Source organism: Oreochromis niloticus, linkage group LG20 (assembly GCF_001858045.2).
Source record: "Oreochromis niloticus isolate F11D_XX linkage group LG20, O_niloticus_UMD_NMBU, whole genome shotgun sequence".
In the NCBI taxonomy this organism is placed as follows: domain Eukaryota; kingdom Metazoa; phylum Chordata; class Actinopteri; order Cichliformes; family Cichlidae; genus Oreochromis; species Oreochromis niloticus.
Window position 1 is genome coordinate 19,476,214 of NC_031984.2, and position 17,620 is coordinate 19,493,833.

Here is a 17,620-nt window from a genome sequence, read left to right on the forward strand (position 1 = left end):
GCACACAAACATACACTCACAAGGTCACATTCTTACTCATGCAACCAAACACATGAACTGTGTGTCCAGAACTTTTGGCATTTGCCATTTGTGAGACCACCTCTTTTCAGGGAAAAGGCTTTCACAAGCTTCGTAGTGTTTGCTCGTACAAACTGCCAGGTTGTGCAAGTATACCTGGCCACTGATATTTGAAAGCACACTTTGTCATTCAGCGTTTCTAAGTAATTCGGTCAAAGTTGTTTACAAGCGGTTAGAAAGGGGAATGCTGCACGGTATTTCAAGCTTTCTAAAATATGTTTTCTGGTTGTTGTTTTTTTCATAGTGTGCAGAAAGCCTTGGGGTTAAGTAGCTTCCTTTATGTACAGGAGTGATAAAAGTGAATCAACATTAGCGCTTTGATGGGACAGTTGATTTGACACCTGACTGTATGCAAACGTTTATAAAATATCAGTGAAATTATAACACATTATAACATCTCAACTTTAATTCAGGATGTTTAACAGAATATTGCTTAGAAAATGTTGGACTTACTTATCCAAGCTCAAAAGGAACTGGAGCATTGACTAATAAGTATGTTCATGGCCAGCTGTGTCCTCACGATTTCATATGTTAAAGACATAACAGATCTGGAGTTGGTTCCAAGTGTTTCTAACTGTTCCTCTTAATGTGCAGGTATTTAATGCAAATGAGGCCATCCAAAATTTTGAGTGGTCAGAAAATAACTGCAAGTTCCAAAAAGTGAGTTATTACATTATTTTGTCAAACCTCTTGAAGACTACACTTCAGTCATGATACTATTTGCTTCATTTTGAATCCACTGTGGTGGTCTACAGAAGCAAAAATATGAACACTGTGTCATTGTGAGCTGAATGTATACTATGAGTCTGCAAAGACATGGATGCAAACTGCAGCTTCACTAGCTAATTGAAGCATACAACCTCAAGATAGTAGTTCTAGTTGATTGTTAGTATTGTTGATAAATGCGACGTATAATATTTTTATGGCCATGGGTCCCTGTTCCTTGCTCAAGAGCATTTGAAAAGTACATTTTACCATGTGGCTTTGCGAGAGTTCAAACCAAGTAAATGAAACCTGTTTAATCAAATAGACTGTTGGCAGTTATGAAGTCCTTCTGTCGTATAGGTGATTGATTTGCAGGCCTGCGTTTCTCTTTTCTTTGAGGGTGAGGAAGCCTTTCTTTCAAGACGCAACCTTAGACCTGCCTCTTAGATGTGAATGATTGACAAGGAAAGAAAAAATGGGGTCATGGCAGTGTTATTGAGCCTTTTTCCCCCTCTCTTTCAAGGCACCCTGCTGGAACCCTGATTATTGTAGTGACCTAACGCTGTTGTTTATGCAGAGCTTTAATTGTCCTTCACGTTCCATTGTGTAACTGTGCAATGACAATCGGTCACGGGCTACTTGAAGCTGCCTGTGGAAATACTACATTATAAGCTTCATTCATGAGTGGGTCTTGACCTAAATTAGTTTATGGGCTGCAGTTAAAAGTGTAAGTAGAGGCTCTACAGTGCTGTAAACTAATCTTGAATGATCATAGGCTGAAGATAAAAGAAAATGCGTGTATTGAATTTATTTAGCAATGATGTGCTGCTGCCATGCACAGGAATGTTTTGTGCTACAGCAGGTGTACTTTGTGAGTCGTTGTACATTTGTGTTTGAGTATTTGCGCAAGTTTAAATTTAGACATGTGGGCAGCATACTGCCACTGTTTGGGAATAAGCTAGCTACTGTTTGCTCATTACTCAAGCTGCACTATGTGTGTTTGCAAATGGTTACTTTGCCCTATTTGATTATCAAGCCTGCGAACAACTGGCAGTAGATATACTGTATGCTCACTGACATATAGCTTTATAGTAATCTTAGCTTTTACCATCAGCTACTACAATATAAAGTGTGTGATAGAATCAACAATTGTAATGCTCATAGTCACAAAGTAGTTTAAGGGAATGAAGCAGATAATTGTTGTAGGTACAGCCTGATTTTAGAAGAAGCTCAGCCGTCCTAACTCGAGATACAGTAACATCATATTTAATGTGAACTAAAACATGTAAGATGCACATATAGGAAAAGGTAAAAATACATAATAGACGATTTTTAAAAAGAAATCTTCAGATTGCCATAAAAAGTGGTCAGTGAACATTTTTTGTTTTGTTTTTTTCTTTTTTTTTACAAAACATGGGGCCAAAAATGTCAAGAGCAGAACCTAATGGAAGTAAATTCATACATACGAATTTATTTTTATTTTTTATTTATTTTTTTTGGGGGGGGGGGGGGGGGGGGGGTATACAGACTCAAAAGAGAAATGCCGTCATTTAATGACACAACATAAGATAATGTGTGGCTTCCGTCTGTGGCATGTAGAAGGCAAGAGCATGTGTAAACTTGTCTGCAGACAGTGAGAGCACAAAGAATGTCCTGTGAAATTGCCTCTTTATGCAGTTATGATATCATGTATAGAAATAGAGGCTGGATAGATTATGATAAATTGTCTTTTTTTTGACATTTATTAAGTCACTCATTTGTTTTGTAACTGTATGAACTCAACACCAAAATGTGTTTGTCTCATTCAGCCTGTGTCACTGCTGTAGCCAGCCTGTCAGCATCATGATTGGGTTTTAGAGGAAAATGCCAACTTTCATAAATTTCCTCATGGGCTGAGGAAATGAGTCCAAGGACAGTTCTTCCCTTCTTTCCATCTCCGCCCTCTCTCCTATTATTATTCATCATATTCATGCTATTGTGTTGTGCTAATCACACCATTTACTCGTGTGTGTGTGTGTGTATGTTAACTGAAGGCAGGCCCTAATTTAGCACAAATAGTCAGAATACACATATTGGTGGGATTTTGCTGAAACCTCAGAGTTCAAGTGGCAATCTTTGCTGTCATTACTATACATGAATCATATTTTCACTGATGCCTTGAGTGTTTACGTGAATTTTAAGACATTCAAACTAAAATTGTTGTTTAAAAACTCTTTAGCCTACTGGTCCTCACATCAGATGTCTCCCTTCTTCCACATAGAGGTCTATAGATGAGTGAAATTGAGGGTTCCCATCCTTGCAGTAACAGGATCAATGACTCTGGCATGCTGGTTTAAGACTGAAGGTCTCCAGTGTGTCACTGTGTGATTTGTTTGCTTCGTTCATTAGCTCTGGTCAAACGTCTGACATACAGCTGTTGTTTGTTTGCTTAGCGCTGGAACGTTCTAACCTCCTCCTCAAGTCCTTTATGCGCTGTTTACACCTCCAGCCTTCTCCTCTCCCTTCACTTTCTTGTTTTTCTTTGTTTTCTTTTTAATTGTTTCTTCACCTCTTTCTCAATGCATCTGTTCTCCTCTGAGGTTGGATCAAGTATGTTTTTCATACTCGCATCCCAGAATCTTTTTTTTTTTTAAACTGCAACTAAGTTAAACATATTACATTTGTTCAGCAATACATTAGCCTTAATTGTCATTTTGGTTGTATTTTAACATGAATTATCTCTCCATTTAAATCCAGAACCTACTTTGACCAAACTCTGTCAAACTTATGAAAACCATATCATTCTTTTTAATTCATAGGACCTTTATTATAACGGATCATTACAGATTTCACTTAATAATTTTTCATTTGTTGGATTTTATGAATAGCATTTATGGTATAGAATAGAATAGTCCTTAATATTAGAATATTCCTTAATATAATATATAATATTTAAGTAAAATGTCACTATGTATCACCCAGCCTTTGCTAAATGGAATCCATGAACCTGGGCTGTGATAAACATGCTGGGTATTTTAGCTCTCTGCTTGCCTGTGGTCTCTCACAGCGTGAGCGTTGCTGAATGGATTCGATATGGGCCACAATGTTTGCTGGGAGACTCTTCCTTTCAACGGGGCCGCAACAAAAGAGTCATTATTGCCTAAAGTGCCACAGGCTTTATATAATAAGGGTCCTTCAATTGGTCCAATCTCCACTCTTCACAGCCATGCCACAACTAGCTGCAGTACACATAGTGTATGAACAGTTACAATTTTTTTTTGTTGGAGGCTGGGCTAAATGTCTTTGTACTCCTTTTTACTTATCTTTTCTATTTTTGGGGGGGAAATTTGCTTTAAACTAACTTTTTTTTTTTCTATGCTCTCTCTCCTCAGTCCTGCTGTTCATATTGATATGAGGTTAAAAGATGAATTCTTATCTAGTCCTAAAATCAATTTTAAAAAAGAATTGACTTGTTAATCTGGTAATCTAGCAACCTGTCTTTAAATACGAGCAAATAAGTAATGACTTAAAACGGTGGTTGGAAGTTCCTTTACCAAAATGTGTGTTTTAATGCAAATAGTGGTACGGTGAACACTGTGATTCATCTGTGTACTTTACTTTGGAATATGAAATGATTTATATGCGTGTCTATGCTGAGTGGGCTTAAAGCCAGTGGCATACCATGAAAAACAGTACATACTGTTTTAATGTATTTAGTACTGGACTCCTGAACAATGTCATGTGACAAGAATCTATCACACTATTCTGCCCCGACACACACATCTGCATGCACATGCACACCCTACAGAGGCCACGATGAGAGGATGTGCGGATTCCCCTCTTTCATTTGATGCCAAAAGGATGTGTCCGTGAGTGCCTCTGAGGCTGGAAAAGAAGAAGCTCTCTAATGTGTGCACATTCAAATCACCCCGTCTGTCACACGCACAGATGAATACACACGCTTGCCCACAGTCCTTTTCTCTCATACACACATTCACATGCACTCGCAGTCTTGCAGTCCTGTAAGACAGGATAGGATTGGACACGATAGCATGCCTCTGTAAAGATTGCACTGGGATCATCCCTGCTATCCTTAATAGTATTCATGTTTCAGCAGTATTTAACACGCTCTATGTTGCTCTGTTTTCTCTGGTTTAGCAAAAGCACCAGACTGTGCCTCCCATGGGTGCGAGGTTGGCTGTGCAGTGACTCATGATGGGCCTCGTTGCTACTGTGGAGATGGTTACGAGGTTGCTGCAGATGGAAAGAAATGTAAAGGTGGGTGGTGATTTGGCAAATTCATTTTAGTTTGGCCTAAGACAAACTGAAAGTAACCATCTGGTTGCTCTGACTTTCTGTTTGCTGACTGCAGGGGACAGCATGTAGAGGTGATTCAACCAGCCTTTGGAAGAGAAGAGAACAGAGTACTGTCTTAAAGTTTCATCATTTACTGTGTGTGTTAATGCGCTTTTTGTGTTTCTTTGTGTAGATTTCAATGAGTGTGGTGTGTATGGAACATGCAGTCAGACATGCACAAACACTGAAGGCAGCTACACCTGCAGCTGTGTGGAGGGCTACCTGCTGCAGCCAGACAACCGCTCCTGCAAAGCCAAAAATGGTGAGAGGGTGGACAGGAATCGACAGAGCCCAGTGATTATAGTTCATGCTGAACCAGGAAATGGATGGCCAAAAAATTATGCACGAGATCGTATTCCTTCCTAATATTTTCTCTCCTCTACTTAAAAATTTGTTAACCTCACCCAGAGCCTGTTGATCGTCTGCCTGTTCTGTTGATCGCCAACCTTAACAACATCCGATGCACCTCCCTGAGCGGCTCCGCGACCCGGGTTCCTTCCATCGCCACCAAACAGACCATGGCTATGGACTTCATCTATGCGGAGGAGACTGTTTGCTGGATAGATGTGGGTGATACTCCCGCTGCCACCCAACTTAAGTGTGCCAGCATCCAAGACCTGAAGTCTGTCAGTAACAACCGCACCATCAACATCTCTCTCAGCCTTCACCGTGAGTAGAAGTTTACAAACAGGAAAAAAAGAATTATTTTTGTTGACATAGTTTATATTTTCCTTGCTAGCTCAAACTCTACTGTAAGCTTGTCTCCTGAAAGCTGCTCAAACCAACTTGAAAGTGCCAAGAAGAAATGCTGAGGCCAACTTTATTTTTCAAAAGATTTTTTTTTCCCTCTAAAGAACAGGGGCACCCTGACACACCACTAAACTATCCCATAGAAGTAATGTGTGTGTAGTAGACTTACAGTTATATAATACATACAAGGCTGCCAGCATGCCTTTAGTTATTCTTTGCATACTTCTTGACAGGTAAAAGCAACCTACTGGGAAGTTTGATTCATGTACTGACTGTGCGGAGCTTTTCAGAAGCCTGGAAAAGTATTTTTCCGCTGCTTTTGTTTGACGCATGCTAGTATGATCAGACACTGGTCTCTTACGTGATGGTATTTGGCACTAGGGTTTGCCAGACAAAAGTGCTCTCTGCCTTTTTCTAAGTCTTTCCCAGGACTGTACATTTTGTCCTCTGAGATGTGGTGGATAGGCAGCACATCTGTTTTGTGAAGGTAGCATTGTCATTGTGCATTGTCTGAACCCACAGAGTAACAACCAGATGCACACAAATGGGCGTGCACAGTATGCGATTACTTCCTATTGAGAGACTTAGTCATATAATGCTGAAATGAATTATCTGTGATTGCAAGCCTGCCAAGGTCTGTTTTTATTCGCCTGGCTGACAGAGCCGTTACTCTCTAAGAATGGGGGCAGAATTTGCAGACAAAACACAAAAAGCGAGGGCGTGGTTTGCATACTCGTAAACACATACATGCATGTGAGAAGCTTTCCCTTGAGAACCTGGCCCCAGGCGAAGAACCGCAGACATGAAGAAAACAAGTGGAAGATCCGGGGTGTGTAGACCCTGAAGTGTGGGACACAAAACCTGTGTCATGATTGAAAGTGCCTTGGCTCGTATCCACTTCAAATGAACCTTGTGTAATAGCCGTCACTGTTGACAGCTGGGGCAGAGGCTAGGAGCTTTAGAAACTCTGGGGTTTTTCCAGTCTATTGATTCAGTCATGAGAGTCCCTCATATCCCATCTCTCCCTTATTGTGTTGGCTTTTTGCTGTTGCCTTTTGATCCAGTGCTCTTTTGAACCCCGTCTTCTTGAAAGCACAGCACAGTTATATCGGGGAAAAACGTTTCTGCCAACCCGATGAAGCACTGCTGATAAATGTATTTGGCGAGTGCCAGATATCAGATGTCATACTGAAGATACCCGTGGTAGACTCACTGCAGCTCTCGCCTAAATTTAGGAATCCGTGATCTGATTTGATATAGAAAATGTCCACAGTCACACAGAATATTATTATCATTTTAATTAAAGAGCCAAAACTCACAACTGGTCATGGCAGATGGCTCCTTATTCCTGATCGTGGTTCTCCGGGTTTCTTCCTGTTAAAAGGGAGTTTTTCCTTCCCACTGTCGCCAACTGCTTGCTCATATGGGATCGTCTGATTTGGGGCTTTCTCTCTGTTAGGGTTTTACCTTACAATATAAAATGCATTGAGGTGACTGTGGTTATGATTTGGCAGTATATAAGTATAATTTAATTTAATTGAACCACCAATTTTTCTTTTTCTAGTATGCAAACCCGAGTAAGTGTTGCTGTTTTAAGTGGTCTAAGGGATAAATTATTGTGAGGTGTGGAAGCAGGAGAAACACCAAATGAAATTTAAAGGGAAGGATGAAATTGAGAATGAGAAAATGGAAGGTAGTTATATGATACACCTTGAAGGAATATGTATATGTGCGTGGTCATATCAATGGTATTTACATGTCTCTGTTGGTTTATGTCAGCCTGAACACCCTTTACATTCTTCGAGCTGTCTCAAGTCATGTCCAGTCAGGTCACTTCAGCACGCACACACACACAAACCCAAATACCTTTGAGTCATTCAGCCATTACTTAGTAACATATTATGTTTCATGAAGTGAGGTTTGACACTTTTCATCCATTCTTTTGTTGGATTTGTTTATTGTATATTGTTTTCCTCTATCCTTTTTACTGCGATGCTTAAAAAAGAAAGCATTTTGAGATAAGATCGCACCCGTACGACCTACTTCAACTCAAAATCGGCTCATAAAACTGGTCCAAACCTGTTCACTATAGAGGTTTTAACATATTCGCTTCTGCCCTGAACTTTTCCAGATGCTACCCAGAGGAATTTTTTGTGACAATTAAAATAGGCGAATGTGTCAGACCAGGCTTTAAACAAATTTTATCCTTCCAGGTCCCTTAGTGCAGCATCTGTGTAATGTACATTAGACTTAATAAAGGAGGTGATTGTCCAGAGAATAGACAGTAAGGACATGAGCGTGCTGCTTTGTGTCATATCCTGTGAAATCTGGCAGCAACCGTTGCCTAAACCAAACACAATATTTCAGGCAGTAAGTATCTCTCTGACATGGACAATCTCCTGCTGTCCACTACATGTGTGAAAAGGAAGCTGCAGACAATGTCTGGACCTGATTCACTGGACATTGTCTGGAATTCATGTGTATAAACTGCTTATGTCTGTTCTGTTTAATAGAAGCAGGGATCAGGTGCTCTAGTAATAGTACGCTGGGCAGACTTAGGGATAGCTGTAGGGTTGATGCAGGGTTCACATGAACTGGTTGATTTATAGCTTTTGGGAGCCTGAAAGAGAAGGGCAGATAAGTATACAAAGGTTCCAGATGTGGCCAGCTCTGTCTGCATGTTTAATTCTCCTACTGTGAAGATAAAAGGAGAGCGGAGCCGACCCGTCCCATCCTCTCCACCCTCTAAGCGGAACTCCACAGCAGGGACCAGCACATCTCACCATGTCTGTCTTTCTGATGTTTCCTGTCTACTTCTAATTTCTCCTTTTTGGGCATCTTTTTCAGAAGGTTTCATGTAAGGTTTTTGTCTTTCATCAGATCTTCTTATCTAGGCAATTACATCTCCTTTTTACTTGTTCCAAGGGGAGATTTGCCATAGTATAACTGCCTCTTAAATAGAGGTCAAATGTCACATCCCTGTAGACAGCATAATCGCAGTACTCCCAAAACTCTGCTCTTTAGGGGTCAGTGGCGGTTTTGTGCAGATTAATAGGATCTTCTTGGCACAAAGAGGATTATGGAAGCTGAAAAATCACCATCTTTCCTGCTTTGTACTGACATGTAAATATAAGAATACGTTTGTCTAGTTTGAAGAACTGCTAAGGCTGTGTCCTTGTATGCTTCCTAGTTTTTTTAAACCTTTCCTCCAAATCCTTTAAGCTGTAGGTGTAACAGGCAGGAAGAAAAAAAGGGGGTTGTGAGGGTAGAGTGGTTAGATGAGAAGAAAGAGGTGGGTTCATTCAGTTTCCCAGCAAACTTTCCACTTACCAGAAGCTGCATCAGTGGAGACGTCAACAGACTGCCTGGCTCTCTGGAATAAGGGGCTCCGTAGGTTGTTACACAACGCAGCAGTCACTGGGTTGCACAACTGTCTCTGTACTCTGTATATGAATCTAATCAATGCCTTGTGCAGGCATGGTTCCAGCTGGATTTTTGTAGAGGAGTTGGGTTTTAGAAGAGATACCAATGGGAATATCACTATCCCTTTTAACTTCATGAGAAACTTTTTCTTTTGTCAGAATTCTGGTCCTGGTGTTTATGAAACACCCAGGACTGCTGAACTGTTGCCACTTGCATATATTCTTTTGGCCATAATTTTTAGTTTTTAAAGTTTAGCTAATGTATAGTCAGTTTTGATGTATAGTTAGTTAGTCATTTTCTCCTCAATTGCATAAAAATGTGTTATTTACAGCATTTCATCAAGCAAACTTCAAATCTCATGTAGTCCTTGCATTTTGAAGTTCTGTGTAGCTTTGATCGAAGCATTGCTGCAGGGTTCCAGTGCAGTTATGTCTTTAAATGCTCAAAGCTTTGGGAGAGGTTGCTGGCTCACTTTCAGATGTGTTAATGCATGCAGCCCAAATTAAAGTTGTCGCTTTCTGATTTTGGTCCCTTTGTTTTGGTCATGCTGTGGTCTCCATCCAAAAACAGTTGTTGGTGTCTAAGATGATTAAATGGGGACATGTTGGCAATTACAAACAATTAACTGTGATAGATTGGCAAAAACTACAAATCTACTGCAGTCTGTTGACTTCTACATCAAAAGAAATTCACATTAACTTCTTACATAGTTCAGTCAGAACCTCGTAGATTTGAATCCAGTTGTGTTAATTCCTTGCTGCCAAAAGATGCGTTGTGTTTTGTTCTTCAGTGCTGACTGACTCAAACTGATTGCAACATGCTGACAAACTGTCTGCATTTACAAATTGGACAACAGTTATTTACAAACCTTTGCCAATCTGTCTGAGAGGGATTGCAGTCAGTCTGAGTCATAATGTAATTGTTTGGAGACAGGTTGCCTCGAACCAGGTGACCACTGTATGATTGTGAGTGGTTGAATGTGTTTAAGAGTGTTGCACGTTGCATGTGGTGACCAACAATGCCCCAACTGGATAACTAGTTGATCACCAAAGCTGCTTGCAGTCTGATTGCAAGTAGCTGTGCTGATTGTGGAAAAAATTCAGTGCCATCAGCGGGTAGCTACTTATTTATTTAACTCTAAGTAGCGAGGATATTGTCACCCTACTTTCGGTCTAGTGTGAGAGAGCCATTAGATTTGATCTGTTTACATCCTTTTTAAAAAAGTTTTTTATCAGAGTTTATATTATAATCTAAATGCATATAATGAAGAGTTGGAAATTTTAGCAGATGTTTGGAAAGGCACTTCAGGTTAACACACTTGAAATGGTTAATGGGAGCATATGTAAACAAGAGCAAGTGTGGTCACTTTGATAGTCTGTGTCTGATTAGTGGATTTGTGGTGTGTGTGTATGCAGTCATCTGGTCTTCTTGTAAAGAATATGCATCTGTTAAAACGACCATCTCTTCCCATTAGAAATCAGTGCATCCATCTGAAAAAGTTCCTTCCTTAAACTGACTTAAAGCGGACACAAAATTTCGACATCCCTCATGAGAGGCGTTGGAAGAGTTTCGGGTCAGTTTGACACAAAATTAGCATTAGCAATCATGCTAAACCCTTGTTTCTGTGCTTTTAAAAAAACCCACAAGTAAGATTTTTTGTTTTATTCCTGCTATGCACACATGCAATTAATGGGTCAGTCAAAAATGATAAAGTTGATCAATGCTGTCAAATCAACAACCCGCTTTCACTAATAAACGTTACACTTGTCTTACAGTTCATTTTAACTAAGTTAATACTTAAAAATCTTACTCAAGAGCATGTCTTCAGACTTGATGTCTGCTAGGGAATTCTGTTTAGAAAGTGCTGGACCTCACCTCTCACTCATAACACAACACCTTTTCCTTTTCCTTTCCTTCCCTGCACTCTACATGCCTTAATCAAACACAAGTGGAATGTTTGTAATGGACAACCTGCAAGATTACACAATACCCAACATTAATTCATTGCTGCTATTTTTTTATTTTTTTTTAATTTTTTTTTGTATCAAGTGAGCAGGTATTCTTGGAATGGTTCATGATATAAAATTAAGAGTATTTGGATTTATTGTGGTTTATGACTAAGAGTTATATGACTGTACTCCCACAACCCTGTGTTTTTTCTTTCTTTTTTTATCCTTTTGTTTCATGCTCTCCTCTCCGTCCATCAGATGTGGAGCAGATGGCTATAGACTGGCTGACTGGCAACTTCTACTTTGTGGATGACGTGGACGACCGGGTGTTTGTCTGCAACAAGAACGGCAAAACTTGTGTAACCCTGCTGGACCAAGAGCTGTACAACCCTAAAGGCATCGCCCTGGACCCAGTGATGGGGTCTGTATTTGCCTCCAGGCTCCTTGACTTAAGATTGCCCTCAGTCCTGTTTTAGCACTGCTCAACAGGAAAATGCTGTCTTATGATCAGGCGACATGCTGACCAAGCAGCCAGGCGAAAATCAAAGCACTTTCTCAAGACACAGACCTAGACGGGATCCTCCTTTCCGACATAAATACTTCCATGTTGGTTGTTTCAGGTTCCTGATACTCACAATCTGTTATCTGGTGTAGTTCCTTTTAAAAAGGATCATTTCTCTTTTTTGCAAATGTCTTTAAATAATTTTACTTAATTCCAATGTCTAATACAGTTTTCATAGTTGTGGTCAACTAAATTTATCTAGTCCATTTCCTTTTCTGTAAAACCTTCTGTAATTTTAATCTATCCTCTTCCTCCTGCTACAGAAAAGTGTTCTTCACAGACTATGGGTCTACACCGAGGGTGGAGCGTTGTGACATGGATGGGCAAAACCGCACTAAGCTGGTCGACAGTAAGATTGTCTTCCCCCACGGTATCACTTTGGACCTGGTGAACAGGTTGGTGTACTGGGCTGACGCCTACCTGGATTACATCGAAGTGGTGGACTATGAGGGCAAGAATCGGCACACCATCATCCAGGGTCTGATGGTGAGGATTTGAGGATCAGTGTAACCATAACAAGTACACCTAATCACATGCAAACGCACTCAAGCATAAAGGCCTGTACATGCATCTTATCACCCCGGCTTAGTACTCACAAAACATCTGTTTTCCATATCTCTGATTTAATCGTATGTTTGGAGACAAAGCTCTTTTCCAGTTGTCTCCTGTGTGTCCAGGCAAAGAGTGCATGCCTCTCCTGGGGATAAGTCCTTTTTATTGCCTTGATTGATATTACTTAAAGAGAGTGTGATTTTCCTGGCTAGTGCCTCGCTAAACATATTAGTCTAGCCCTAGTGGAGCTTGGCTCAAACTTATAGGGAAGTAATGATCTTAATGAAATCAGGACTGTGGTAGTGGTGTGTGTTTGTGTGAGAGGTGGAGGGAGGTAATATGATCTCAGCCCATACATCTTTCTGACAGTAGAGGAGAGCTGCACAGAATAGACCCTTATAAAAGTAAGACCCCTCTCTTCTTTACAGCAGATGGGGAGTGGAGCCTTTGTGCTGCCCCGTGCCAAGTTTACTCAGACAGTCGCTCTTTATCTCCCTCTCTGTCTGTCTGTCTGTGTTTCTCTAGTTTTCTCTATCTTGCAGAGATTCTTCACATTCTTAAACTCCATAATTTAAACCGATCAATTACTCAATAGACAAGTTGAATTAGCCTGGATTTGCAGGACAGCGTTCAAGTTAAAATTATGTACACAAACGATATTGCCCAAACTATTAGTCAGCCACCTTGAGCAAACCCTTTTGCTAAGAATTCAGAGATATTATGTCTAACATGCAACATCCCTTTTTTTTCCCCTCCATGTTTTTCTCCTTTGTCTTATTTCAGATCGAGCATCTGTATGGGCTGACTGTATTTGAGAACTATCTCTATGCAACAAACTCGAACGAAGGCAACCTCAACTCCAAAACGACCGTGATTCGAGTTAACCGTTTCAACAGCTCCGACTTCCAGGTGGTGACCCGTTTAGATCGGGGAGCTGCGCTGCACGTGTACCATCAGAGACGTCAACCTCAAGGTGCGCACTGAGACTTTTATAAACGTCCACAAATAACAGTTACTGCCAGGCAAGTGTATTTTTCAAAGCAAATCGTTACATAACTTCTGTGCGCTTGTTTTCTTGCTCAGTGCGTAGTCACGCGTGTACTCTGGATCAGTTCGGAAAAGCTGGTGGCTGCTCTGACATATGTCTGCTGAGCAACAACCACAAGACCCGAACCTGCCGCTGTCGCTCGGGCTTCAGCCTCGGCAGCGATGGCAAATCCTGCAAGAGTGAGTGAAAAAACTGATTCGACAAAGATGAATACCTTTTGATTTGATAATGGGAGATGGGAATGAAGTAATAGTGGTTTGAAAATCTCTGACAGAATAATTGTTCATTTACGATGCTTCTCTGCAGAACCGGACCACGAGTTGTTCTTGGTGTATGGCAAGGGTCGTCCTGGAGTCATCAGGGGCATGGACATGAACGCTAAAGTGCCCGATGAGTACATGATTCCGATCGAGAACCTAATGAACCCCCGAGCATTGGATTTCCACGCCACCACTGAATTCATATACTTTGCTGATGCCACAAGCTACATCATCGGTCGGCAGAAGATAGATGGCACAGATAGAGACGTCATACTGAAGGATGGTAAAGACTGAAATTCAGGCTACTAAAAAGAATTTGGGGATAAAAAAATAATGAAGTCAGCTTATTTCAGATTCAGTTCTTTTTATTCTGTTGGATTGGACAGCCAGTCCTTTTTCACACTGACTACTTTTGCTTATCTCAGGTATCCACACGGTAGAGGGAATAGCAGTAGACTGGATGGGAAATAATCTTTACTGGACAGATGATGGACCAAAGAAGACTATCAGCGTTGCCAGGCTGGAGAAGGCTTCACGGACCCGCAAGATTCTCATTGAGGGCAAGATGAGCCACCCGAGAGCCATTGTTGTGGACCCCCAGCACGGGTGAGACTTGAGGGAGGGTGCTGTTAACTTAATGAATGTTCTTTCCATCAGCATTCAGTTGAGAAGAAGTATGTTTTGAGTGACTTGCAGTTGTGTGGGCTGCTTACACGGTAGATTTTTGTTTGACTCGCTGGTCACATTTATGTGTGTAGGAGCTGGCAAGTTTTCAAGAGATTTTTTTCTTTTAGATACTCCCTCATTTGTTTTGTTGTGGGATGTTGCATCAAAGAGCATCACAGCGTAAAGCTATATTTAAGAGATTCTGCAGCTCAGATCCAGAAATGTCTCACCTTTTGAATGTGGTGATACCTCACCTTGTCTCCCAGATGGATGTACTGGACTGACTGGGAGGAGGATCCCACAGAGAGCAACAGAGGCAAGATCAAAAAAGCTTGGATGGATGGTTCACATCACCAAGTGTTCCTCACTAGCAAAACAGTCCTGTGGCCCAACGGGTTGAGTCTGGACATTCCCCAGGGAATCCTGTACTGGGTGGATGCTTACTACGATCGCATTGAGATGGTTTACCTAAACACCACTGAGCGAAAGGTTGGTGAAACTCTGGGACTATGTCGTATTTGTTGTCTGATTACAATTTCGTCCTACTAGAATTTGAGATGGCGTTCTTGATTTAACAGGTGGTGTATGAGGGGCAGGAGCTTAACCATGCCTTTGGCTTATGCCACTACAAACAATTTCTGTTTTGGAACGAGTACCGTGGTGGCAGCATCTACAAACTGGACCAAGTCACTAAGACAGTCACTCTACTCCGCAATGAGAGGCCGCCCATATTTGAGATCAGAGTGTATGATGCACACCAGCAGCAAGGTATGTTCTCCTTCTACTCATTTTTTCCCTTTTCCCATTAAATATAAGATTACGTGACACTGTTTTGCGTCTCTTCCCACTTCGGCTTTGTGTAGGAACCAACGCGTGTCGAGTTAACAATGGCGGCTGCAGCATTCTGTGCCTCGCCATTCCTAATGGCAGATCCTGCGCCTGTGCTGATGATCAGATCCTTGATGACGATAACGTTACTTGCACAGGTACCTATCTGTCTTACCAGTAGAAGATGATATTGCTTGGCAGTACAAGAGATGAGTTAAAAACAAAATCCACACTTTGCTTTCAATTTGCAAGATATTTTAAGTGTTAGTGTTTCCAAATGTGTGCAGAAATTCTGACGAAGCTCCGTCAATATTTCTATAACTTTAAGAGCTGACTAACAAAAGCCGACTTGCTCACTAAAAGGCTTTTGTTCTGATGCTCGCTTCTTGTCTCAATGGCTCATCTGTTCCTGCTCCTACCCCTGATCTCCTCTCTAGCCAACCCCTCCTACGTGCCCCCGCCCCAGTGCCAGCCTGGGGAGTTTGCTTGCAAGAACAACCGCTGCATCCAAGAGCGCTGGAAGTGTGACGGGGACAACGATTGTCTGGACAACAGCGATGAAGCGCCTGAGCTCTGCTGTAAGTGTGCCGCATCATTGTCATGGTTACACAGCAACACAAAGATAAACAAAAGGGTGTTTAAGGGTCTTTGCTAACGCGACCCGACAGAGAGCAAACTAGAGTTTCCAACATCTGTCTTTTTCCACGCGCCGTTTACGTGGCCGCTAACTTTGACATCATGAGTCGATACCGAAAAGCGAAGGGTCACATTTGGTTCGAATGTTCTTTGCTTCACTGACAGACACAAGCTTTGAACCGTTTTGTAAGATTTTGTTCTTTTCTGTTTCTTCCCCCAGACCAGCACACCTGCTCAGCCGAGCGATTTAAGTGCCAAAACAATCGTTGCATCCCCCTGCGATGGCTGTGTGATGGTGACAATGACTGTGGAAACGATGAGGATGAATCGAACACCACCTGCTCTGGTATATACAAGCTAAGTTGCATCTAGTTCGGAGAGCATACAGAGAGGGAGAAAGAGAGTAAATTCCAGACCATACAGCTGTGCTCATATCGGAAAAGAGTAATGCAGTCATCAGAGGATGACTCCGCTTTAAAACAGTTTTAATTGGAGGAAGCATGTAAGAGTAAAGCGATGCAAAGTGATCTGTTAGTTTTCATTTAGTCATGCAGCAGATGCCAGCAACAATCTACAAAGAGTTCAGGAAGATGTATAAATCTTTAACACCATTAGTTAAAGCTCTCTGAGTGTGTCAGATAAATTGAAAGCGACTGTCAGTACTTTTTGAGGCGATTTCACATTGTTTTGGGTCTGTAACAGCGCAAACCTTAAAACATAAGGAGAGAAAAAATGTATCATTTCCCATTTCAGCTCGCACATGCCCACCCAACCAATACCCCTGTGCCAGTGGGCGCTGCATCCCCATCTCCTGGACGTGCGACCTTGATGATGACTGTGGAGATCGCTCAGATGAACCTGATTCCTGTGGTGAGTCTTTATTGCTCTTTCATTTTGTTGCTCTTCGTTGAATATCACATTTTTCTCTATAAATATTTTTTAAACACACTCCTCTTTTGCTCCCTTTCCACAGCGTATCCAACCTGTTTCCCTCTCACCCAGTTCACCTGCGCCAATGGCCGCTGCATCAATATAAATTGGCGCTGTGACAACGGTGAGTATCATCCCTCCCTTCCCCATCTGTCACGCTGTACTGTAGAATCCAATCCAAGAAGTAAATGGAAAAATCTTGCATGTGTGTGTGCGATGTACAGACAACGACTGTGGAGATAGCAGCGACGAAGCAGGCTGCAGCCATTCTTGTTCCAGCGTCCAGTTCAAATGTAACAGCGGCCGCTGCATCCCAGAATACTGGACCTGCGACGGCGACAATGACTGTGGAGACTACAGTGACGAGACTCATGCCAACTGTACCAACCAAGGTAATTTAGCTCAAACTGAAATAGCCCTGCTCTAAATTGTTTTTGTTATGGTAACATCTGCTCTCCGCAAGTGTTTGTAGATGGAAATTGTGTTTGTCTTGTAGCCGAGTCAAGTTCTCATTGTCATTTATCAAAGATGCTATCATTATGTTTACAGGTTGCTATTTGCATTTATGAAGGGGTTGTCACAATGTCACAAAGGCAGTGTTTCGCTTCTCCCTATCCCACTTCCTATACTCTACATGCCCCTGCATGCCCTCCAGCTTCCTCTTATCCATTTCTGTTGCTATGTTTTGTGGTTAGATAACAAATCTCAAAACTCTCTCATGGTGTCGTGCAACTAGCACAGATGTTTTGACTGTGCTGTAGCGATATGAATTTACATGTTCGGAGTGTTTCCTTAGGGTGTGCTGCTTTTTCATATGAACGACGTCACATCTCAGTGTTGCACATTTACCCTTAGCCTTGCTCTGCCTAGAAGCTCCTGTGAACTGTGAGCGTCCGAT

The 17,620-nt window shown here is 41.6% G+C and overlaps 1 protein-coding gene across 1 annotated transcript in view; it reads left to right on the top strand.

The window, feature by feature from the left end:
• lrp1ab (low density lipoprotein receptor-related protein 1Ab) overlaps positions 1–17,620 on the top strand; it is a 79,730-nt gene that overhangs the window by 26,213 nt on the left and 35,897 nt on the right. The window contains exons 4-20 of the mRNA XM_005478051.4: positions 4,921–5,040; positions 5,252–5,380; positions 5,527–5,787; positions 11,499–11,661; positions 12,066–12,288; positions 13,138–13,327; positions 13,438–13,581; positions 13,709–13,945; positions 14,088–14,268; positions 14,595–14,817; positions 14,907–15,096; positions 15,192–15,314; positions 15,594–15,734; positions 16,013–16,138; positions 16,546–16,662; positions 16,766–16,846; positions 16,947–17,114. Coding sequence (XP_005478108.1) covers positions 4,921–5,040; positions 5,252–5,380; positions 5,527–5,787; positions 11,499–11,661; positions 12,066–12,288; positions 13,138–13,327; positions 13,438–13,581; positions 13,709–13,945; positions 14,088–14,268; positions 14,595–14,817; positions 14,907–15,096; positions 15,192–15,314; positions 15,594–15,734; positions 16,013–16,138; positions 16,546–16,662; positions 16,766–16,846; positions 16,947–17,114 — 2,817 coding nt within the window. The remainder of the gene's footprint in view (positions 1–4,920; positions 5,041–5,251; positions 5,381–5,526; positions 5,788–11,498; positions 11,662–12,065; positions 12,289–13,137; positions 13,328–13,437; positions 13,582–13,708; positions 13,946–14,087; positions 14,269–14,594; positions 14,818–14,906; positions 15,097–15,191; positions 15,315–15,593; positions 15,735–16,012; positions 16,139–16,545; positions 16,663–16,765; positions 16,847–16,946; positions 17,115–17,620) is intronic.